General features: G+C 43.3%; 2 protein-coding genes across 3 annotated transcripts; one reads left to right on the top strand and one right to left on the bottom strand.

The window, feature by feature from the left end:
- The first annotated feature begins 31 nt into the window (after positions 1-31).
- LOC121557350 (P2Y purinoceptor 4-like) lies at positions 32-801 on the top strand. The gene is made up of 2 exons (XM_041871105.2): positions 32-368; positions 794-801. The coding sequence occupies exons 1-2, from the start codon at positions 32-34 to the stop codon at positions 799-801; spliced, it is 345 nt and encodes a 114-aa protein (XP_041727039.2).
- A 695-nt stretch (positions 802-1,496) lies between these two features.
- On the bottom strand, positions 1,497-25,615 carry LOC121565263 (major facilitator superfamily domain-containing protein 1-like). 2 transcript variants are annotated; one of them, XM_041876054.2, is made up of 16 exons: positions 25,449-25,615; positions 25,165-25,217; positions 24,509-24,621; positions 20,774-20,816; positions 16,951-17,018; positions 16,737-16,845; positions 16,519-16,621; positions 9,109-9,207; positions 8,693-8,804; positions 6,169-6,225; positions 5,705-5,861; positions 5,208-5,305; positions 4,802-4,914; positions 4,679-4,726; positions 4,407-4,467; positions 1,497-3,628 (listed from the first exon to the last, which is right to left on the bottom strand). In XM_041876054.2, exons 1-16 carry the CDS (start codon positions 25,609-25,611, stop codon positions 3,625-3,627), a joined length of 1,401 nt encoding a protein of 466 aa, XP_041731988.1. In that variant the 5' UTR covers positions 25,612-25,615; the 3' UTR covers positions 1,497-3,624. The 2 variants fall into 2 exon arrangements, 1 of the variants encoding a protein (XP_041731988.1); XR_006658259.1 differs by lacking the exons at positions 1,497-3,628; positions 4,407-4,467; positions 4,679-4,726; positions 4,802-4,914 and having other exon boundaries at positions 5,216-5,305; positions 5,490-5,861.
- Between the last annotated feature and the right edge of the window lie 47 nt (positions 25,616-25,662).

The following is a 25,662-nucleotide window of genomic DNA, read 5'->3' as shown; positions in this document are numbered from 1 at the left end:
CCAGGTGACCTTTGGGGCTGTGACAATATGAATGGGAATAATAACTTCACCTTGTGTCTCGGACTCTTATAAGAGGATCCTGCTCCCGCTGACCTACAGCCTGGTGTTTGTTGTGGGTCTGACCCTGAATGGAGCACTGCTGTGGGTGGTGTGCTTCCGGACCCGGACCTGGATCTGCTCAGTCATCTACCTGACCGTGGCTGACCTGCTGTACGTGCTGTCCTTGCCGCTCCTCATCGTCAGCTACGCCATGGACGACGTACGGCCCTTCGGCGACATCATCTGCAAAGCCATCAGATTCTTCTTCTATACGTACCTCCACTGCAGCATGATGTTCCTCATATGCATCAGCATTCACCGGTTCCTCGGTGTGTGCTACCCGATTACTGCACTCCGGTTCAGGACAAAAAACCTGGCTGTTTTGACGTCTAGCTTGGTTTGGGTCCTGGTGACGCTGGAGATATCACCAACCCTTGTGTTTGCCCTTACCGGGTAAATCAACAACATGACATGTTATGACATGTTTCTGGACGTGGTTGGATTCCTGGTACCTTTCCATTTCACAAACAACAAATTACAGAACTCATAACAATACCAAATCAAACACCTTCAATATATTACTGACACTTAAATGTATTGCAATTTACATACACATTTCTCAGTCACATACCAATAAAGGCAATGGCTGTATTCAGTCATGAAGGTAATATTCTCACCTGTAGGCATGTGCAACAAAGGGTAGTCCATTCAAACTCAGAGGTACTCTAACATTGACTTTCATATTGTATCTCAGATCAATAGTGCCCTCTGTTGTTGACACAGTTGAAAACCATATCCACATTGCAAAAAAAAAAACACTTCCCACTTACAGGGCATGGAAAACATACACATTATTACACCAAATAAATGTAGTACTTTCAAGATACAAACATAGTTACTATGTATATAGTAGCTCTTTTACACTATCAAATGTAATTTAGTGATTAGCTTAGCAACGGTAATAAATACACAAAAGGCACAAGTGTAGCTTCATAGCAACATATACAAAATACAGCAATAGGTTATCAGTTCCACATCAGTAAAAAACCTGAAAGAACATTGTAGTGGAGGATATTTTGTACCTTTTGTCTAGAGACATGGACACTGACTGGGTTTAGATGTTGAGGGGGTGGTGCAGAGTAGGCCGCATCACTTCAGTACACTTCTGTGTGCCAGTGAGGACAGGTGGGTACAGTAGTGATTTGAGAGCTGGAAGAAGGAGAAGGGAATTTAGCATCCATGTGCATACGGTGTTTGTGTGTGTGGTGTGTGTACCTGAGCTCCTAGTCTGGACAGGTAACGGTTGCGCAGGCCAAAAGCAGACATAGGCCTGAGTTTGGCCAGCTTCTCCTCAGTCTGCTGACTGACCCTCTGACGCCTCTCAACTCTACAAGGACAGCAGGGGGAGTGGCATAATCATCATTGCAAAAATAAATCAAATACAAAATTGAGAATTCTGGGGCTGTTTTTACAAACTTTTATTTGCTGTCCTGAGACAATACTGTAGTATATAAAGTCAATTTGATCAGACAGAATGACAATCAGATCTGGCAAGGACACAATGGCCTGAAAATGTTCTTTAACAAACACAGTGAACATCAGATATGTAACAAAAACATGCACTTTATTTTATTTTATCATTCATTTAAAATATTTAAAGTTATCTAAAAGTACAACATGTCGTTTGAGGTAATTTATTATTGCAATAGTTGTAAAATATGAATACACATGGTACCTCGACACCAGGGGTCTCCAACCCTGTTCCCTGAAGCCTTAACGTCCTCTAGGTTCATTCCAACCCTACTATATGACACCTGATTCTAATAATTAGCTGGTTGATAAGCTGAACCAGGTTAGTTACAACTGGGGTTGGTGTGAAAATCTACAGGAGGGTAGCTCTCCAGGAACAGGGTTGGAGACCTTTGCTCTAGGCAGTAGTACCCATAGAACACATGTTATTTAGAGCTGTTAGAAGTTTGTTAGAGAGATCAACTCTAAACAGGCAGCACTCTTAGTGCAATTTACACAGAGACTATTCTGCAGCTAACAAAGACAAACAAACAGCCGTCACAACTTTAGTGGTATATGGATAGGCTTCCTCCACCACAATATTTGACCTAATACTATACTACGGCAAGCCCTTGGTTCAAGCTCAGGTTGTCCTGCAGAAAACTGATTCAGGGATAAATACTTTGAAGTGATCGTTCATTACAATAGAAAAACTATCAAAAGTGATTTTGACATTAGAATGATCGTTAGATTGTGGTTTTCAACATATGAAAGTGTCTCTTGGCAATTCCCTGATATTGATCAATAAACATCAACAAAACAAAGCATTTATCCTTTCATTCAGTTGTGGAGCAAAGAGGGTTTCCACCCAATTGCCAATGTTATAGTATTCTTAAAAGTTATCCTTCTTACACATAAGCCAGGTCATTTTCATGAAGGTCACTGTAAAACTGCTGCATTCAAAATTGGAGTTAAGCGTTTTTAAAAAAATGAACATAATTATACATTGGGTGAACGCTATCAAAAATGTTCCCCTTTAAATTCCTTTATCACTTTGACAAGGTCTGCCTTAGCCTTGATGGTGTGACAGAGTGTAAAGTATTACGAGCCTCTATGACCAGCCAAGAGCAAAGAAAGGAATTTAATGAAGGAACGGCGCTATAAAGAATTGAACACAATGCAGATTCTGAAATCCTTCAGCATAAATCCGTCAAACTAGATGATGAATATATGATTACTATTCAGAATGACCTCACTGTAGGCAAAAGCCAGAAAATGAGATGGGTTGGTTTTGTGTTGCTAATTTGATGACATTTTCATGATGATTGCACAGATTATTCATTTATGTGCGTATAGAAGTTATAAACACACCAACTGTTTGTTTTGATACATTTTTACTTCAAGTTTTGGATTAAAGTCCTTTCTGAACAATATTCATAAAAAAAAACATACATAATGTCATAACATTGATGGACAATCTGTCATTTCTAACACCCTGGTTTTAGAGAGATGCTTAAAATATTTTTATAAGAACATTGAACCAGTTCACCTCTTATAGTGTGGGTGATTTTACTAAGCAATCAGGCACAACCACACGTGCATTATTGGTGAATAACTTTACATCTCTGAAGTAAAAGTCACTCAGCCTGGGGCCTTGTTCCACAGACATTTAAAAACCTTTTAGAAACAAAAGTCTGCTTAAAGTGCTTCCTGGTACCCCACTCTACTGACATTAAAGTGTGATTGGTGCTGAGGTTTGAGGTTCCAAAGCAAGTCATTAGCCAGCCCTGACACAGCCACAGGAGGGAGGAGTCAGTGAGGCGAGGAGGAGGAGTCGGTTTGTGATGTCAGAGCAGAAGGTTCAGCATTGTTGTTTTTTATTGCACTGCTTTGCTTTTTCTTGGCCAGTTCACAGTTGTAAATAAAAATAAATCTGAGCTGCGATGGGTCAGTATGTTGGTGGGAGGGGTCAGTTACAATGCAGGGCTAGGTCAGTGTACAGGTGGGAGGAGTCAGTAGTGGAGACACACCCCCTAGCAGGTGATTGACAGCTGTGGCCCAGGACTGTGTGCCCTCTCACCTGGAAAACAGCACAGCACAGGACAGGGTCAATGCGTTAGTCTGGGGTACTCCACAGACAGCCACACACACACCAACAGCCAACAAGAATGATAAATCTAGTCCTTCTCTACGGCCCTTGTTGAATTGTTGATAAGTGAAACATTAACTTTATCCTGTTTTTCACATCTGCATGGGCACGTCAACAAGGGCAGAGGGAAAGAGACAAGATTTTGGAGAGGTATTGGGCCAAGCAGTGACTCTACACACAAGAGCAGAAACACATGGACCACACTCAGGAACAGTGTGAGAGTTAGGAGAGCCAGAATTGGTTAAGGAGCAAGAACACCATACATGAAAACATTATGCAGATTGGGCACCAAATACACTCTTGATATAGACAAAGTCTAAATCCATCTTACTCAATCCAGAGCGGTCATATGATCTACTAAGCTTGCACATACATGTTAATTCAGAATGTTAACTACAAACCTCTGAAATGGCTTTTCTCAAATGTTTTCATTAAACCCACTTGTGATCATATATTGTAGAGGTTCTCTCTTACAACTTTCTCTGACCCTTCAGATAAGATTAGAGGTTGGGAACCCTAGTGAAGAATATCAGAATTGCAGGCTTTTCTTTTTAGTCCAGCACCAGTTGGATGTTTAATAATAGATTGATATTACATTGATAATAGGTCCTTGCCTTTCTCCTTATGAGTGGGTTGAGAACCTAACGTTCAGTGGCTCGTGTCTGTATTGAGTGTGAGAGGAGGGGGGTGAAAGGTCATGGATACTCACTCTGAATCGGAGCCCTTCAGGAGTTTGGCCCTGGCAGAGGCTGAGAGGTTCAGATTTCCTCCTGAAGAGAGAGAGGGAGTAATGGAAAGAGAGTGATATGGAGAGGAAAAGAGAGGGAGAAGGACAGAAAGCGACAGAAAGAGAAAGGGTGGGAGAGAGAACAGGAGAGGGATATCAAAGAGCATGGTTAGTGAGGATATCATAAGGCATGATCCACTGTGAGTGGTGTAATGGTGTCAGGCGGGCAGGAGGCCAGCTCCCAGCTCTCTTACCTCGTAGATAATTAACAAAGTACAGCATCACTACTGCGATCAGTGCCACTGAGAGAGAGAGAGACAGAGAGAGACATTTATTGGTTGACTCAACACACACAGACACACAGAAGTGTTACTCACAGCAGACACAGGCGCTGAAGAAGACCTCCAGGAAGAGGTATCCCTTGTTGTCCAGAATAGATCCTGCTGCCATGGAGGTCAGAGCCAGGCCCAGGTTCTGGATGGACTGCATGCTGGGAGGTAAGAAGGCCATGCATCATCATCATCATCAACAACAACAGCATCATCACCACCACCACCACCATCATCAACAACAGCGTCATCAACAGCAGCATCATCATCACAAACAACAGCATCATCACCACCACCAACAACATCAACAATAACTACAACAGCATCATTAACAACAGCAGCAGCAGTATCATCATCATAGGCACAAATAATGATGGATAGAATGCAAAAGCCTGTAGGTATGAGGATGTTTTCTGGTTAGACAGAAGGGGTGGGTAGGAGCAGGTGTACTTACAAGCCATAGGCTGTCCCCAGCTGATGCTCTGGCACCACGAAGGCCACCATAGGCCACAGGGCACAGGCTAGCAGGGAGTAGGACACACCCAACAGGGACTGGAGGACACAGATACACAGTACCATTATCAATACTGTTACCAACACCATTCACTATATCTGGCTACCCAGTCACAATACAACTAAATTACTATATATATATATATATATATTTATTATATATACTATATATATATATATATATATATATAAAATTAATTGAAAATTTGACTGCGTAACCTACTGGATAATCCAATCCTCCGGGAGCAGGATGTAATTGTCTTGCAGGACTAAACAAGTATCCAGTGATCCAAGGTTGCATGTCCAAATCTGGCCCAACGCTCATCACTGCATACACTAGGTTTCTAGTGAATATCCTACTAATGTCTCCAAGGTCATATTCTGCTGTGAACCACTCTGTACCGTTCTAACGGTAATAGAATGGAGAATAGTCATCACCATGGCGATCCAGGGGTTCCAGAAGGTGAAGGCGAGCATCATGTGGGCTATGAGCGTCGTGACGACGGCACACAGCACCCAGATCACGTTCTTCCCTATCCTGTCCACCATGAAGCCCAACACAGGGGAGGCTGGGGCCGAGATGATGTACACAATACTGGGAGAGAAGAGGGTGGAGAGAGGGACATGGACGGACAGAAGGAGAGGAATGGAGGAGGAAAAGAAGGAAGAGAAAAGGGAAAGGAACGAAGGGAGAAAGTGTGAGAAGGAGGTAGAGGCAAGAAGGGAGAGAGAGACACTTCCAATGTGTTGTGACAGTTCTTAGCTTGAGGTGAGGAGAGCTAAAACAAACCTCATTTGAAGAACTCCTAACTAAAAGCTGAGTGGCACAGGCCTCACTCCGTCCAAATTGAATCACTCGTCTTACTGAGTTACTCTGACTGGGGTAAAGTGTTGTGCATTACCTGTTGATTGCTCTTGCTTCAGGTGGTGAGAAGTTGAACTTTTCAATGAAGAAAACCCTGCAAGGGGAAGACAGAGGTGAGAAGGACAGTCAGTCACACCAGACCAGAGTGGTACAGAGTATCTCCATACTGTCATGACTCTCATGTGATGGTCCCACGTGAGAAGCCCAAGATCAGAATACAGAGAAGCAACAGTCTACATATCTCTCTCTCCCGTGGTCATTTTTATGAACACAGGAGGGATTTATGTGGCGGGTTTTATCCTAAATGGTTTGCGGCAAACGACTCCCTGTTGGTCCCAAGTATTGGTGATCGGAATGTCTCTGTGTTACAGGGACAGATTGCCGTCTAAAAACGCTAACATCAAAAGATTGGAAACATTGTGGTTGAGATCCAAATGTTTGGAATGGTCGGTGGGGATCTAAAGAATAATCATGTCATGTTGTTTATTGATTTGTGATGTCATTAAGGATGGTTTTACTAAATAACTATCTCTGGAAGTGTACACATTTCAGTTATCAGGTTTGCATCTAAATGTTGTATAAAATATATGATTAAGTATGAGAATACGTTTGTGAAGATAGCAACGTGATTTTAGCCTTCTAAATGAGATAATTGTTTTTCATAGAAGCTTTATCCAGTCAGTAACCACGCCCAAGTGAGCGCAGACATTGGGTCAGTGTGATGGAACGCCCCTTTTTACCCGAGCATAAAAAGCCTTGAAAAACTCTACAGACCAGGAAGCGTGGAACGGTGGCTACACGGCTTAAAATGGTTAGACCAGAAAGACCAGAAAACGTGAGACGTTAGTCCACACGTTTGAAATGGTGAGAAACTGAAAAACTCTCAATCTCTACAGAAGAAGCAGATAAACATACTAGACCTTATCATATCAGTCTGCAGCTGGCATGTATAGTCGTCTAGAGAACATTCACTAAAGACAGGAGTTGGGAAGGACAATCCCTCTCCGACAACCATTGGTACATCTGAAGTATCTATTCTAACGAACACTCCATTCGAGGACAAGCCAAGTCTCACCGAAGTGGGATAGGACACTCAAACCCTTTTTGAGAAAGTGGTTCAACAGAGAGACGACAATCAAGGACAGCTACGCGTAAATATATACATTGCATTTCTTATCTGAATGAGCGGTGGTTATGGTGCTAAGTATTATGATTACTGTGAGCGTAGTTTCCAAATGTAACAACGATAGTTTGAATCTCTGTCTCTCACTTCCACTCTCTTTCTACTGACCCCTTCTTCCCCTAACCAAGCAGTCATGCTATTGTTAGTCCAGTCCACTAGGCACCTGTTTTCATTGTATTACGTTAGTAATCAGTAACCTATATCGTGTGTGTGGGTGTTTGTATTCTGTGTTATTATTTAGTTAGTTAGTAAATAAATAATTAAGCCAATTTGTGTATTGCTGATTCATCAATGAGGTTAGGGTTCTTGCAGATTCAAGGATTATGCAACGTTCAGAATGAGAGTGATGAGGTAATTATTTAATAAGTGACTGTTATCGATATAACATATATATATCTCTTCTAAGAGTTTAATTCGGGAGATGGTAACTCGTTAAACAACTTATTCTGCGGTGCCCCAAATTCCTAATGAGTTCATTGTTACATGATGAAATTAATCGAGTAACAATTAAAACATAGTTAATTGATTTTATAAATAACAGTCATCACATTAATGTAAGTCACGTCACAACAAAAATATCACTGCAACATATCCCAGAAACACATTAAGCACATCCCTGCTCCTGTTTCTTTACTATAGGCATTCATCACAGCTCAATGTCAGACCAATGTACTCTTTATGCTTCTATGCAGGGCCTTTGGGAGCAACTGAGAGTCCCTCAGGCTGTTGTAGCGCGCACACACACAGAACACCCACCATCCCTACCAGCCAGCTACCCAGTACAGAGTTGCACCTGGTCCACACATGGTATTGAAGAGGCTCCAGCAGCCAGAGTATTGAATCAACAAATCTATAACATTTATTCTCTCTCTCTCTCTCTCTCTCTCTCTCTCTCTCTCTCTCTCTCTCTCTCTCTCTCTCTCTCTCTCTCTCTCTCTCTCTCTCTCTCTCTCTCTCTCTCTCTCTCTCTCTCTCTCTCTCTCTCTCTCTCTCTCTCTCTCTCTCTCTCTCTCACAGGTATAATAATTGAACAAGGCTATTCCAGGTCCCCTAGTACCCTTTATCTTTCCTACCCGCTCAGAGGACTAGATTACATGGTCTCCAGCTGTTAATACATATTTTAATCAGCGTGGGAGAAATCGCAATAAAGATTATATTTTAAAAGACTTTAACTAAAGATTATTTTCATCCGAGTTATTTTACATGATGGAAAATAGACATTGTGTTCGAGGGGATCGGCTTCAACAAGGGGCAGCACATACTCCCTCATCTACTTTCACCTTGCATCCCAAATAACTGCTTGTGATATAAAGCTGGCCATATTGGTGATGGTTTTGACTGATAAGACATGATGAGTGATGGTTGGTGTGCTACTCACTGTCCCAGTCCGATGAAGGGGAAGATGGCCACGTAGTAGCCCACACAGATGATGAAGATGAGCCACAGTGGGAAGGGGAAGTCCTTCACATCCGTCAGCTTGATCACTTCCCCTACACACATAGAACACATGTACAACACACAGAACCAGGAGTTGGAGGTTTCCCAGGTGGATAAAGAACTCCTTAATCAACTAAATTCATCAAGGCAAAATGAGAGACTAATGGTGACAGGTAACAGATCCGTAGAAGGAACCTACCCTCCACCACCTCCCTCCTCACACTAACGTTGTCAGAATACAGTGGGCATGATAACCATAGCGCATAGATAATGACCATCACCCTGTCAATGCCGTTGTTCAGCTCTGATTAGGACACACATCATCTGACGCGGTCACTGACTGCCATGTTAACTCACCGGTCCCTCCCTGTTCCTTGTTGAGGATCCTCTCGGCTCGCTTGTCCAGGTAGCCCAACACCAGAGCACAGACCAGAGAGAATATACAGGTCGCCCCAGCTGGAGGAGAGGGAGAGAGAGGGACAGAGATAAAAAGAGAAGGAGAAAGAGAGATAGATGGAGGGAGAAATAGAGTGAGTGAGTGAGTGAGTGAGAGAGAGAGAAAAAGCGAGAGGGTGAGGAGGGGATAAGGGAGACAGAGACAGGAAATCATTACATCAGCTATGAACAGGTAGGTGTGTGTCTCATGAACCCACAGCAGGACCACAGGGTAAGTCCTCATGAGAAGAGCGTGGGAAGGATCTGTAAAGCCCTGTGTAGTTCAGTCTAAATAAACATGACTGCTTCCTTAGGCCCAACAGTCAGAGTAATTAGATAACTAAGTAGCTCAAAGTTTTAATTTGGATTTTGTGTCGAGAGCAGTTGCCGGAATGCTTTCGATTTCTTGGGGGTGGTCAATTGTTTGATTTGTCTCTTGAACTAAACCTCTATATCACACTCTCTCACTCACATCGCATCCCACCCTCTACAGCAGAGGTGTCTGTGGGTCATCAAATATCCTCTATTAACCAGGTAAAATGTCAATAAGTATGTGGCAACATGCAGTAGGCTTTGGTTTGAATTAACAGTAGGGTATGGACATATTAGAGCCATCTCTCAGGCTTAATGTTCCTCTGCTCTGTGGAGAGTAGAACGCTTGAATAGTTTCTGTAAAGCATCAGCACATATCTACTGGGGCTCCATTATTCCATTATAATGTTACAGGACTGCACGGTTTAGTCCCGCTGGAGAGAACACACAGACTGCTGGGCTCCTCTTATTCCTGTGGAGCGAGTGAGCGGTCACGGAACAGACATCTCTTCCATCACGTGACTCATCAGACAAATGACAGGGAAAAAATTGTTCACGTTTTCTCATCTCTCTCAGTCTCTGTTTCTTAGTCTCTCTGTCTCTCTCTCTCTCCCCTTTTATCCATCCTATCAGTGCTGAGATTAGAGAGTATTTGTAATAGAAATGGTGTGGTGTTGCTGTCAGGGCTGGAGAGCGATATGTAACCTGAGGCTCAATGTAGACAGCAGGCCTGGGAATCAGCCGTCCCATATAGATTGCAAAATAGTTGGGAAGAGATTTTTGACTTACCGATCCCATGGCATAGTGTTTATGAACTGATACGCAAAACGACACCGGATTCAAAACTTAGAATCTTTCAATTAAAATTATTATATAAAATTCTTGCTACCAATAGAATGTTATTTATATGGGGGATACAATCTTCCCAGCTCTGCAGATTTTGCTGCGAAGAGACAGAATCAATAGATCATTTGTTTTGGTACTGTCCATTTGTAGCTTGTTTTTGGACACAGGTCCAGGAATGGCTAAAGGATTGCAATATTTACCTGGAGCTAACCCTGCAGATAGCACTACTGTGTGATCTGAAAAGTCATAGTCAATCGATCAATAACATAATAATACTATTAGCAGAAATGTTTATTTTCAATTCACAATCTGTAGAAACAATGAGAATAGAAAGGTTTAGAACTTTTGTAAGACATCACAGTACAGTTGAAATATATATGGCAAATATAAATCCTATATGGATGGTGTTAAAAGATAGATGGGAGGTGTTGAATAGAATTGAAGGATGGGACTAATAACAACTAACAACAAACAATAACAAGATAACTAATAATGTAGGCACGCTGTGTCCATAATAAGTGTATGGGTTGTAGGTTGGGAGCTTTTGTGAAGGAGCACAGTTAGAAAGATATGGCATATAGAAGCAAACCGGATGGACATCATGAAAATTATCGTAGAGGTTGAGAGTAGAAGAAGTTCAGGAGAAAGAACAAACAAAATGTAATTACTGTAAAATTAACTGTGTCCATAAAATGTAGATAGTGGGTATGGGCTGGAAGTAGAGGCCTAGGCGTTGTTGTTCACTAGTTTACTCCAAGTGGGGAAAGGGTGGCGGGGTTGGAAAGTAATAAAGGGGAATATATATATATTTTTAAAGGATGTGTGTGTGTGTGTGTGTGTGTGTGTGTGTGTGTGTGTGTGCATATACAGTGGGGAAAAAAGTATTTAGTCAGCCACCAATTGTGCAAGTTCTCCCACTTAAAAAGATGAGAGAGGCCTGTCATTTTCATCATAGGTACACGTCAACTATGACAGACAAATTGAGAAAAACAATTCCAGAAAATCACATTGTAGGATCTTTAATGAATTTATTTGCAAATTATGGTGGAAAATAAGTATTTGGTCACCTACAAACAAGCAAGATTTCTGGCTCTCACAGACGTGTAACTTCTTCTTTAAGAGGCTCCTCTGTCCTCCACTCGTTACCTGTATTAATGGCACCTGTTTGAACTTGTTATCAGTATAAAAGACACCTGTCCACAACCTCAAACAGTCACACTCCAAACTCCACTATGGCCAAGACCAAAGAGCTGTCAAAGGACACCAGAAACAAAATTGTAGACCTGCACCAGGCTGGGAAGACTGAATCTGCAATAGGTAAGCAGCTTGGTTTGAAGAAATCAACTGTGGGAGCAATTATTAGGAAATGGAAGATATACAAGACCACTGATAATCTCCCTCGATCTGGGGCTCCACGCAAGATCTCACCCCGTGGGGTCAAAATTATCACAAGAACGGTGAGCAAAAATCCCAGAACCACACGGGGGGACCTAGTGAATGACCTGCAGAGAGCTGGGACCAAAGTAACAAAGCCTACCATCAGTAACACACTACGCCGCCAGGGACTCAAATCCTGCAGTGCCAGACAAGTCCCCCTGCTTAAGCCAGTACATGTCCAGGCCCGTCTGAAGTTTGCTAGAGTGCATTTGGATGATCCAGAAGAGGATTGGGAGAATGTCATATGGTCAGATGAAACCAAAATAGAACTTTTTGGTAAAAACTCAACTCGTCGTGTTTGGAGGACAAAGAATGCTGAGTTGCATCCAAAGAACACCATACCTACTGTGAAGCATGGGGGTGGAAACATCATGCTTTGGGGCTGTTTTTCTGCAAAGGGACCAGGACGACTGATCCGTGTAAAGGAAAGAATGAATGGGGCCATGTATCGTGAGATTTTGAGTGAAAACCTCCTTCCATCAGCAAGGGCATTGAAGATGAAACGTGACTGGGTGTTTCAGCTTGACAATGATCCCAAACACACCGCCTGGGCAACGAAGGAGTGGCTTCGTAAGAAGCATTTCAAGGTGCTGGAGTGGCCTACCCAGTCTCCAGATCTCAACCCCATAGAAAATCTTTGGAGGGAGTTGAAAGTCCGTGTTGCCCAGCGACAGCCCCAAAACATCACTGTTCTAGAGGAGATCTGCATGGAGGAATGTGCCAAAATACCAGCAACAGTGTGTGAAAACCTTGTGAAGACTTACAGAAAACATTTGACCTGTGTCATTGCCAAAAAATGGTATATAACAAAGTATTGAGAAACTTTTGTTATTGACCAAATACTTATTTTCCACCATAATTTGCAAATAAATTCATTAAAAATCCTACAATGTGATTTTCTGGATATTTTTTTCTCATTTTGTCTGTCATAGTTGACGTGTACCTATGATGAAAATTACAGGCCTCTCTCATCTTTTTAAGTGGGAGAACTTGCACAATTGGTGGCTGACTAAATACTTTTTTCCCCCCACTGTGTGTATGTATGTATATATACACATACATATATACACACACATATATACAGTGGGGAGAACAACTATTTGATACACTGCCGATTTTGCAGGTTTTCCTACTTACAAAGCATGTAGAGGTCTGTTATCATAGGTACACTTCAACTGTGAGAGACGGAATCTAAAACAAAAATCCAGAAAATCACATTGTATGATTTTTAAGTAAAAACTAGCAGGTCTGTGAGAGCCGGAATTCTTACTGGTTGGTAGGTGATCAAATACTTATGTCATGCAATAAAATGCAAATGAATTACTTAAAAATCATACAATTACTTAAAAATCATACAATGTGATTTTCTGGATTTTTGTTTTAGATTCCGTCTCTCACAGTTGAAGTGTACCTATGACAAAAATTACAGACCTCTACATGCTTTGTAAGTAGGAAAACCTGCAAAATCGGCAGTGTATCAAATACTTGTTCTCCCCACTGTATGTATACATACATATATGCATACATACATACACACAAAAAAAGCATCAGCACATATCTACTGGGACTCCATTATTCCATTATAATGTTACAGGACTGCACGGTTTAGTCCCGCTGGAGAGAACACACAGACTGCTGGGCTCCTCTTATTCCTGTGGAGCGAGTGAGCGGTCACGGAACAGACACCTCTTCCATCACGTGACTCATCAGACAAATGACAGGGAAAAAATTGTTCACGTTTTCTCATCTCTCTCAGTCTCTGTTTCTTAGTCTCTGTCTCTCTCTCTCCCCTTTTATCCATCATATCAGTGCTGAGATTAGAGAGTATTTGTAATAGAAATGGTGTGGTGTTGCTGTCAGGGCTGGAGAGCGATATGTAACCTGAGGCTCAATGTAGACAGCAGGCCTGGGAATCTAGCTCACTCTCCTCCTGATCAAATGTGGACATGCATCTCTCACTCACACACATGTGTGGTTCTGTATTATGTAATGCTTTATGTGGAGCCCAGGAAGAGTAACTGCTGCTTAAGCAACAGCTAATGGGGATCCTAATAAAACACACACACACACACACTAGTGATGCGTGGGTTGACTAATAACCCGCAGTCCCCACAGTTATATCCACGGGGCGGGCGGGTGAAGGGTCATGAAATATTGTGTGGATGAAGGGCGGGCAGGTGGGTGGCGGGCGGGTTGAATAAAGAGAAACAATTCATAAAAGAAATCCGTAAATTCATAATTCCTGTGCCTATCTATAGGCTACATTGAGTTTTTTCTATCTGGCATTAGGGCCTAAGATATAGGGCCTAAGATATAGGGCGTAAGATATAGGGCCTAAGTGTATGCACGTCAAATACACGCGCCAATCTCCAAATGCTTTTGGGAAGTTGGCCAGAAAAATGTAACGTCAATCCACTGAGGCAAAAAGGACCGTGTCGGCGTTTAAGTCAATAAGACAAAAGCTGCAGAATGGATCGTTGAAAATAAGGAAAAGGCAGGGCCAGAAATGTAATGTTTGGGAAAGATTTGTAGAAGTGGTAAAAGAGGATGATAGCAGTGCTGGCTATGTAATGTGTGATTGTGAGGTGCTATACAAATTCAACAGTCACAAGACTTCACATATGGCACGTCATACCTGCAGACAGGGCAAGCCCAACGAGCCGAACCGCGTACCAGCAAGACAGGTCTCCAGCCGCAAGCCCATCTCATCTTACATGTACGCTGACAGCAAAAAGATACCACTGCAGGTGAAATACAAGTTTGTTGACGATTGTGTGGACTTTTGTTGTGTGGACTTTGACATTGTTTCGGGAAAGGGCTTCACCTCCATGGTGCAGGGACTTATTAACATTGGAGCCCGTTATGGAGCTGTCAACGCCAACTCTGTCATCCCGCACAGACAGACAGTGTGTGAAAGAGCCAAACAACAGGCTGCAACAGAGAAGGCTACACTGTCTGAGCCAATCAAAAAGGCTTTAGATGACAGTTACATTGCCATCACCACAGACATGTGGACGGATGATTCCAAGAAAAGGGCATACACCATGATTATGTGCCATTTTTTTTTACATTAGATTGGCAACTGAAAAGTTGCATCATCACCAGCGTGGAGTTTGACACCTACCTGAGGAAGACAGCAGAGAACATCCACGAGCAAATCAGCAAGGAACTCAACGACTTTGGAATCTCCAAAATGGTGTTTGTGAGTGACCAGGACGCAAACATCAAGGCAGCGCTGCGTAACTACCACTGGATCCCTTGCAAATACCACTGGATCCCTTGCACAGCTCAACTACCACTGGATCCCTTACAACTACCACTGGATCCCTTGCACAGCTCAACTACCACTGGATCCCTTGCAACTACCACTGGATCCCTTGCACAACTCAACTACCACTGGATCCCTTGCAACTACCACTGGATCCCTTGCACAGCTCAACTACCACTGGATCCCTTGCAACTACCACTGGATCCCTTGCACAGCTCATGTGCTGAACACAATCCTAAAACATACATTCCAAGAAAAGGAGGCACCAGAGTGTGTTTGTGAAGTTACTGAGCTGATGGAAGCAAGAGCAGGCTTATTCTTATTAGGTAATAGTTTTATGATTTAGACTGCTATATCCTGAATCACTAGGTAGGCCTATACTAGTAGGTTATTCGTAGACCTATTACATCCTAAGTGGTGTGACCATCCCCAATGGTCTAATAGCCAACTAATTTATTGAAAAATATTCACTTCACAGTTGGAAGCGCAAGCAACTACTCCGCAAAGAGACCAAGATTTTACTTCATGGAGTGGGAGGACGAGAGAGGCCGAAGAGATCGACGAAATCCAGAGGTACAGAAGCACTCACTTTTCCCTGGAAGATTGTGTGGATGAAAGTTTGCTTGCTTTCTGGGAGAAGCAGGAGCGTACCTTCCATCCACTCCGGTCTCTTGCAAAGAGATTTCTCTGCATTCCGGCATCATGCACATCGAGTGAACGCGACTTCAGCACTGCCGGGCCCGACTGAAACCTGGCACAGTGGACGCTATTCTGTTTCTTAACAGTGCTGCAAAAGAAAGGAAGACAACTTAGGCAATTATAGCCTCATAACTGGACAGGGGCTACTTTGATTTTCTAAACTTTGTTGTGTTATAGCCAATTTATTTTTCTAAACCTATTTTGTCATTAGATGTTTTAATTAATTAATATACCGGTATATTAGCCCACACAGGCAGTCGGCCTACAAGATGTCCATTTATTGTTTCACATTTTGTTTCCTTTGAGTAAAATGATTGGCTACTGTTCAAAAGGCCTATGCATTTTTCAATTGCTCAAGAAAAACGTAGCCTAATTGTTCAATAAATGTTTCAAGAGAACTGTGCAGTCGGCCTACAAGATGTCCAGTCATTGTTTCACATTTTGTTTCGTTTCAGCAAAAATATAGGCTACTGTTCAATAGGCGCAAGCCTTTTAAATGCTCAAGAGAAATGTAATTGTTTAATTAATTGTTTGAGAAAACAATAGAACTGTACAGCGCATTTTCGATATTTGCGGGTTAGGGTCGTGTGCAGTCCTCAGATTTTCTCTTTATCACATATAGTCGGGTGGTTGCGGATGGGTTATTATCAGTTGCAGGCGGGTGCTGGTGAACAAACAGCTGACCTTCGCATCACTAACACACACACACACACACACACACACACACACACACACACACACACACACACACACACACACACTTAACTCACCGATCATGAGTGAGACTCCCAGAGTGGTGTGTCCTGTCGAGCCTACCAGGTCAGCGACACGGTTGTACACCCAGCCCATGATGTTCATGTTGACTGTGCTGCCCTGAGGGAGAGGAGACAAGCCAAAACTCACCCTGATCAGCCACATAAATAATGGCTTAAGTATGTGCTTCTGTATTTATATACAGTGTAATACTTAGCTTCCAGCGTGTCCTTACCAGCCTGGCCATGCTGAGCTGAAGACCAAACACCAGGTTGAGCTCCTTCCCTTTGAACCAGTTCACTGCATATGTGTTCTGGGCCACAGCCAGAGACTCACCTCCGATCCTACCCAGAGAGAGAGAGCACTTAGTTAGGGGGAGAGAAGTGGCTTGGAGCTGAAGCAAGGACAAGCTCGATTACAAAATATTCTTAGTCTAAAAAGCATCTTACCCAAACACAAACCGTCCAACTTCCATTAACCAGAACAGATCTAGAAGTGCCCCAACAGCAACTATAACCTGTGGAAAGAGTGGTGGAAAAAGCACTCAACTGTCATACTTGAGTAAAAGTAAAGATACCGTAATAGAAAATGACTCAATTGAAAGTCCCCCAGTATTTACTATTTGAGTAAAAAAGTCTAAAAGTATCTGGTTTTAAATGTACTTAAAGTATAGTAGGGAAATAAGTACTAAATTGTCATACTTGAGTAAAAGTTAAAGTTCTACATCAAATTTCTTATATTAAGCAAACCAGACTGCACAATTTGTATGTATGTATGTATGTACACTACCAGTCAAAAGTTTGGACACACCTACTCATTCAGGGGTTTTTCGTTATTTGTACTATTTTCTACATTGTACAGTCGTGGTCAAAAGTTGAGAATGACACAAGTATTGGTCTTCACAAAGTTCGCTGCTTCAGTGTTATGAGATATTTTTGTCAGATGTTACTATGGTATACTGAAGTATAATTACAAGCATTCCATAAGTGTCAAAGGCTTTTATTGACAATTACATTAAGTTTATGCAAAGAGTCAATATTTGCAGTGTTGACCCTTCTTTTTCAAGACCTCTGCAATCTGCCCTGGCATGCTGTCAATTAACTTCTGGCCCACATCCTGACTGATGGCAGCCCATTCTTGCATAATCAATGCTTGGAGTTTGTCAGAATTTGTGGGTTTTTGTTTGTCCACCTGCTTCTTGAGGATCGACCACAAGTTCTCAATGGGATTAAGGTCTGGGGAGTTTCCTGGCCATGGACCCAAATTGTCAATGTTTTGTTCCCCGAGCCACTTAGTTATCACTTTTGCCTTATGGCAAGGTGCTCCATCATGCTGGAATAGGCATTGGTCGTCACCAAACTGTTCTTGGATGGTTGGGAGAAGTTGCTCTCGGAGGATGTGTTGGTACCATTCTTTATTCATGGCTGTGTTCTTAGGCAAAATTGTGAGTGAGCCCACTCCCTTGGCTGAGAAGCAACCCCACACATGAATGGTCTCAGGATGCTTTACTGTTGGCATGACACAGGACTGATGGTAGCGCTCACCTTGTCTTCTCCGGACAAGGTGTTTTCCGGATGCCCCAAACAATCGGAAAGGGGATTCATCAGAGAAAATGACTTTACCCCAGTCCTCAGCAGTCCAATCCCTGTACCTTTTGCAGAATATCAGTATGTCCCTGATGTTTTTCCTGGAGAGAAGTGGCTTCTTTGCTGCCCTTCTTGACACCAGGCCATCCTCCAAAAGTCTTCGCCAAACTGTGCATGCAGATGCACTCACACCTGCCTGCTGCCATTCCTGAGCAAGCTCTGCACTGGTGGTGCCCCGATCCCGCAGCTGAAACAACTTTAGGAGACGGTCCTGGCGCTTGCTGGACTTTCTTGGGCGCCCTGATGCCTTCTTCACAACAATTGAACCTCTCTCCTTGAAGTTCTTGATGATCCAATACATGGTTGATTTAGGTACAATCTTACTAGCAGCAATATCTTTGCCTGTGAAGCCCTTTTTGTGCAAAGCAATGATGACGGCACGTGTTTCCTTGCAGGTAACCATGGTTAACAAAGGAAGAACAATGATTTCAAGCACCACCCTCCTTTTAAAGCTTCCAGGCTGTTATTCTAACTCAATCAGCATGACAGAGTGATCTCCAGCCTTGTCCTCGTCAACACTCTCACCTGTCTTAACGAAAGATATCAAAACTATGAAATAACACATATGGATTCATGTAGTAACCAAAAAAGTGTTAAATCAAAATGTATTTTATATTTGAGATTCTTCAAAGTAGCCACCCTTTGCATGATGACAGCTTTGCACACTCTTGGCATTCTCTCAACCAGCTTCATGAGGTAGTCACTTGGAATGCATTTCAATTAACAGGTATGCCTTGTTAAAAGTTAATTTGTGGAATTTCTTTCCTTCTTAATGCGCTTCAGCCAATCAGTTGTGTTGTGACAAGGTAGGGGTTGTATACAGAAGATAGGCCTATTTGGTAAAAGACCAAGTCCATATTATGGCAAAAACTGCTCAAAAAAGCAAAGAGAAACGACAGTCCATCATTACTTTAAGACATGAAGGTCAGTCAATCCGGAAAATGTTCCCACATATGCTTAGCACTTGTTGGCTGCTTTTCCTTCACTCTGCCGTCCGACTCATCCCAAAACATCTCAATTGGGTTAAGGTCGGTTGATTGTGGAGGCCAGGTCATCTGATGCAGCACTCCATCACTTTCCTTGGTCTAATAGCCCTTACACAGCCTGGAAGTGTGTTGGGTCATTGTCCTATTGAAAAACAAATGATAGTCCCACTAAGCCCAAACCAGATGGGATGGCGTATCGCTGCAGAATGCTGTGGCAGCCATGCTGGTTAAGAGTGCCTTGAATTCTAAATAAATCACAGACAGTGTCACCAGCAAAGCACCCCCACACCATAACACCTCCTCCTCCATGCTTTACGGTGGGAAATACACATGCGGAGATCATCCGTTCACTCACACTGCGTCTCACAAAGACACGGCGGTTGGAACAAAAAATCTCCAATTTGGACTCCTGACCAAAGGACACATTTCCACCGGTCTAATGTCTATTGCTTGTGTTTCTTGGCCCAAGCAGGTCTCTTTTTCTTATTGGTGTCCTTTAGTAGTGGTTTCTTTGCAGCAATTCGACCATGAAGGCCTGATTCACACAGTCCCCTCTGAACAATTGATGTTGAGATGTGTCTGTCACTTGAACTCTGTGAAGCATTTATTTGTGCTGCAATTTCTGAGGCTGGTAACTCTAATGAACTTATCCTCTGCAGCAGAGGTAACTCTGGGTCTTCCTTTCCTATGGTGGTCCTCATGAGAGCCAGTTTCATCATAGCGCTTGACGGTTTTTGCGACCGCACTTGAAGAAACTATCAAAGTTCTTGAAATGTTCCGTATTGACTGACTTTCATGTCTTAAAGTAATGATGGACTGTCGTTTCTCTTTGCTTATTTGAGCTGTTCTTGCCATAATATGGACTTGGTCTTTTACCAAATAGGGCTATCATCTGTATACCACCCCTACCTTGTCACAACACATCTGATTGGCTCAAATGCATTAAGGAAAGAAATTCCACAAATTAACTTGTAAGAAGGCACACCTGTTAATTGAAATGCATTCCAGGTGACTACCTCATGAAGCTGGTTGAGAGAATGCCAAAAGTGTGCAAAGCTGTCATCAAGGCTTTGTTGGTTACTAGATGATTCCATATGTGTTATTTCATAGTTTTGATGTCTTCACTATTATTCAACAATGTAAAAAATAGTAAAAATAAAGGAAAACCCTTGAATGAGTAGGTGTGTCCAAACTTTTGACTGGTAGTGTACACACACACACACAAATTGTGCCGTATTTAGACAGCCAGGGGCACACTCCAACACCCAGACATAATTTACAAACACAGTATTTGTGTTTAGTGAGTCCGCCAGATCAGAGGCAGTAGGGATGACAACAAGTTATATTGACAGGTGCGTGAATTGGACCATATTGCTGTACTGCCTGAGCATTCGAAATGTAAACAAATACTTTTGGGTGTCAGAGGAAATGTATGGGTGTAAAAAGTACATATTTTCTTTAGGAATGTAGTGGAGTACAAGTAAAGTACAGATACCCCAAAAAACTACTTCAGTACTTTAAAGTATTTTTACATAAGTACATTACACCACTGGAGATAGACCAATTAAATTTGTACTACATACATTATTTAGAAGTAGAGCAGCTCTCAAATACATCTCCATAATGTGGTGTGTACCTACCTGTCCAACGCAGACAAACAAGGCGAAGATTATCGTTCCTAGCCTACCAGGAGAGGAGAAGCACAGCGACAGAAACAATGTTTACAGGGGATAATATGAAGTGAATATGAGCATGTTGTCACATGCTGTCACAGTCACTAGCCCATTTAAGCTTAACATCCTTGTCATTTATCGCCCTTCAGGTTCCCTTGGAGAGTTCATCAATTCCTGAGGATGGCTTACCCCTCACAGTTCTGGGGGACTTCAACCTCCCTATGTCTACCTTTGACTCATTTCTCTCTGCCTCCTTCTTTCCACTCCTCTCCTCTTTTGACCTCACCCTCTCACCGTCCCCCCCTACTCACAAGGCAGGCAATACGCTTGACCTCATCTTTACTAGACGCTGTTCTTCTACTAATCTCACTGCAACTCCCCTCCATGTCTCCGACCACTACTTTGTATCCTTTTCTCTCTCGCTCTCCTCCAACACTACTCACTCTGCCCCTACTCAGATGGTAATGCGCCGTCGCAACCTTCGCTCTCTCTCTCCCGCTACTCTCTCCTCTTCCATCCTATCATCTATTCCCTCTGCTCAATCCTTCTCCCTCCAATCTCCTGATTCTGCCTCCTCAACCCTCCTCTCCTCCCTTTCTGCATCCTTTGACTCTCTATGTCCCCTATTCTCCCGGCCGGCTCGGTCCTCCCCTCCAGCTCCGTGGCTTAACGACTCATTGCGAGCTCACAGAACAGGGCTCCGGGCAGCCGAGCGGAAATGGAGGAAAACTACACTCCCTGCGGACCTGGCATATTTTCACACCCTCCTCTCTACATTTTCTTCCTCTGTTTCTGCTGCTAAGGCCACTTTCTACCACTCTAAATTCTAAGCATCTGCCTCTAACCCTAGGAAGCCCTTTGCCACCTTCTCCTCCCTGCTGAATCCCCCTCTCTGTGGATGACTTCGTCAACCATTTTGAAAAGAAGGTTGACGACATCCGATCCTCATTTGTTAAGTCAAATGACACTGCTGGTCCTGCTCACACAGCCCTACCCTATGCTTTGACTTCTTTCTCCCCTCTCTCTCCAGATAAAATATTGCGACTTGTGACGGCCGGCCGCCCAACAACCTGCCCGCTTGACCCTATCTCCTCCTCTCTTCTCCAGACCATCTCCGGTGACCTTCTCCCTTACCTCACCTCGCTGATCAACTCATCCTTGACCGCTGGCTATGTCCCTTCCGTCTTCAAGAGAGCAAGAGTTGCACCCCTTCTCAAAAAACCAACACTCGATCCCTCTGATGTCAACAACTACAGACCTTCTTTCTTTTCTCTCCAAAACTCTTGAGCGTGCCGTCTTTAGCCAACTCTCTTGCTATCTCTCTCAGAATGACCTTCTTGATCCAAACCAGTCAGGTTTCAAGACTGGTCATTCAACTGAGACTGCTCTTCTCTGTGTCACGGAGGCTCTCTGCACTGCTAAAGCTAACTCTCTCTCCTCTGCTCTTGTCCTTCTAGACCTCTCTGCTGCCTTTGATACTGTGAACCATCAGATCCTCCTCTCCACCCTCTCCGAGCTGGGCATCTCCGGCGCAGCTCACTCTTGGATTGCGTCCTACCTGACCGGTCGCTCCTACCAAGTGGCGTGGCAAGAAGCTGTCTCCGCACCACGTGCTCTCACCACTGGTGTCCCCCAGGGCTCAGTTCTAGGCCCTTTCCTATTCTCGCTATACACCAAGTCACTTGGCTCTGTTATATCCTCACATGGCCTCTCCTATCATTGCTACGCAGACGACACACAATTAATCTTCTCCTTTCCCCCTTCTGATAACCAGGTGGCGAATCGCATCTCTGCATGTCTGGCAGACATATCAGTATGGATGACGGATCACCACCTCAAGCTGAACCTTGGCAAGACGGAGCTGCTCTTCCTCCCGGGGAAGGACTGCCCGTTCCATGATCTCACCATCACGGTTGACAACTCAGTTGTGTCCTCCTCCCAGAGTGCGAAGAGCCTTGGCGTGACCCTGGACAACACCCTGTCGTTCTCCGCTAACATCAAGGCAGTGACCCGATCCTGTAGGTTCATGCTCTACAACATTCGGAGAGTACGACTCTGCCTTACACAGGAAGCAGCACAGGTCCTAACCCAGGCACTTGTCATCTCCCATCTGGATTACTGCAACTCGCTGTTGGCTGGGCTCCCTGCCTGTGCCATTAAACCCCTACAACTCATCCAGAATGCCGCAGCCCAACTGGTGTTCAACCTTCCCAAGTTCTCTCACGTCACCCTGGATTGGACTATATTTGCCCATTATTCTTAAAAAAATTATTCAAGCTCTGTCAAGTTAGTTGTTGATCATACAGTATCTAGACAGACATTTTCATGTCTTGCCATTGGTTTTCATACCGATTTAAGTTAAAACTGTAACTAGGCGACTCAGGAACATTCAATGTCGTATTGGTAAGCAACTCCAGGGTAGCCTTGTGTTTTAGGTTATTGTCCTGCTGAAAGGTAAATTTGTCTCCCAGTGTCTGTTGGAAAGCAGACTGAACCAGGTTTTCCTCTAGGATTTTGCCTGTGCTTAGCTGTATTCCGTTTTTTTTAATCCTAGAAAAACTCCCTAGTCCTTGCCGATGACAACCATACTCATAAACATGATGCAGTCACCACCATGCTTTAAAATATGAAGAGTGATACTCAGTGATGTGTTGTGTTGGATTTTCCCAAAACATAACGCTTTGCATTCAGGACAAAAAGTTCATTTATTTGCTAAAAAAATGTAAATATAACTTAAGTGCCTTGTTGCAAACAGGATGCATGTTTTGGAATATTTTATTCTCTACAGGCTTCCTTCTTTTCACTCTGTCATTTAGGTTTGTATTGTGGAGTAACTACAGTGTTGTTGATCCATCCTCAGTTATTACATTTACATTTTAGTCATTTAGCAGACGCTCTTATCCAGAGCGACTTACAGTTAGTGAACACATATTATATTTTTTTAATACTGGCCCCCCGTGGGAAACAAACCCACAACCCTGGCGTTGCAAACGCCATGCTCTATCAACTGAGCTACATCCCTGCCGGCCATTCCCTCCCCTACCCTGGACGACGCTGGGCCAATTGTGCGCCGCCCATGAGTCTCCCGGTCGCAGCCGGCTGCGACAGAGCCTGGATTCGAACCAGGATCTCTAGTGGCACAGTTAGCACTGCGATGCAGTGCCTTAGACCACTGCGCCACTCAGGACTCAGGATGCCTTAGACCACTGCACCACTAGTTCATCATAGATTCAGATTAATCCTCCACACACAATTACCTCAGCATCTTTTGTTGTCAGAGATTCATGGTGAGACTAGGGATTTCCTACTAGAGCACTGGAAGACAAACACTGCTCATATTACAGTAGGTACACAGGCTGTATTGTACATGGAGTAGTGTGTGAGGAAAAACACACCTCCAACAGGAATCCGCACCAGGGTGATTACAGAATCCTTATCATATTATACAAATGTGACGTATAAGGTCCCTAGTGTGTAAACCTCACCTTATCTATGTATTGTACACATACAGTTTCTGCTCTGAGCAGCACAGCACCATACATGAGTTGTGTGACTGTAACCAGGTTGTCACTGGAGGTAAGAGGTTAAATACTATGTCTGCGCCTGTACAAAACTGTTGTCCTTGGATGGCGATAAACAAGTATTCCATGTAGGGAACATGTGCTAGTACAGTAGTGTTTCATTAGTAACCTGTGGTCCTACCTGATGCCAAAGACCCTGTCGAGCAGGAAGCCCCCCAGGAAACAGAGGACCACGTTGGGCCAGGAGTACCAGGCATAGAGCTGCATGAACATGGACGTGTTCAGCTTCATGTCCTGGTGCAGACCAGAGAGGAGAGAGAATGTCAGTGCATTGGAAGCCCAAATTACTAGAAAGGTATCTTTAAGAAAGCAAAACAAAGGCAGATAAACATTAATATGAACTGTGAGTGCATGGACCAACCATACACTAACTATGACCTGATATTGGTCTGTTGTTTACATTATTAGAAAACCTTTGAGCACAATGTTAACAGAGAAACTTAGCAATCCTAGTTCTAATGGGCCATTTCATTGTTAGTGCCGACTGAACACCAAAGATATGACACATTGCTTTGTTTCACTTATCTGCAAGCTTACAACATCATGGTGGTGTCATGAAGAGTCAACATACTTATCCATATAATTAGAACGTGTCCATAGAGTTATAATAACTATAATGTATTTTGTGAAGTTATTTCCCATATTGAAGCATCGGAGGAAGGCTCTGACATAGAGCAGGCTAGGCTACAATGACGACGGAGTGACATGACGGTGTCGTCGGTCGCATGACACCAAAGTTATGCATGTGAGACGGAAACTTCAGTCCTCCTTCCTCACCTGTATGACTTGAGTCTGCAAAGCAGCGGGGTTATCATAACAGAAGTAACTTCCTGAAACAAAGTAACGCTGTCAGTGGATAGAATTGATACATCAAAGTGCCGCTACATTCTAAACCTGCTCTGATTTGATTGATACAGTCATAGAAGGCTACAGCATGGTGAAAGATAATCAAACTAACAACGATTCAACGTTGTCTGATATCCAAAAGCAATTAGTCCGATAGTCAGTTAGCTGAAGCCTAAACTCTCTCCAAATAATTTTGATGGAACCGCCCTGCTCACCGAATCCCAGAAAGCACATAAAAAGCAGGACGAAAATGCGATGAAGCACTCGTCTCGGGTCACAGAGTGCGGACATCGGTCTGACCGGTCCGCTTTCATTTCTAGGACCTGAAGAAGAGATATCCCCTTCCTCGTCCAAAAGGTTCTGTCGCTCTTCCGCCATCTTCGTATGTGTTTTGGAATGGAAGGGAAAAGGTTAATAGGGCGCAGACAG

This window comes from Coregonus clupeaformis, chromosome 5, assembly GCF_020615455.1.
Source record: "Coregonus clupeaformis isolate EN_2021a chromosome 5, ASM2061545v1, whole genome shotgun sequence".
NCBI classification, from domain to species: Eukaryota; Metazoa; Chordata; class Actinopteri; order Salmoniformes; family Salmonidae; genus Coregonus; species Coregonus clupeaformis.
Note: the sequence above shows the minus strand (reverse complement) of the source record. Positions and strands in the feature narration are given on the sequence as shown.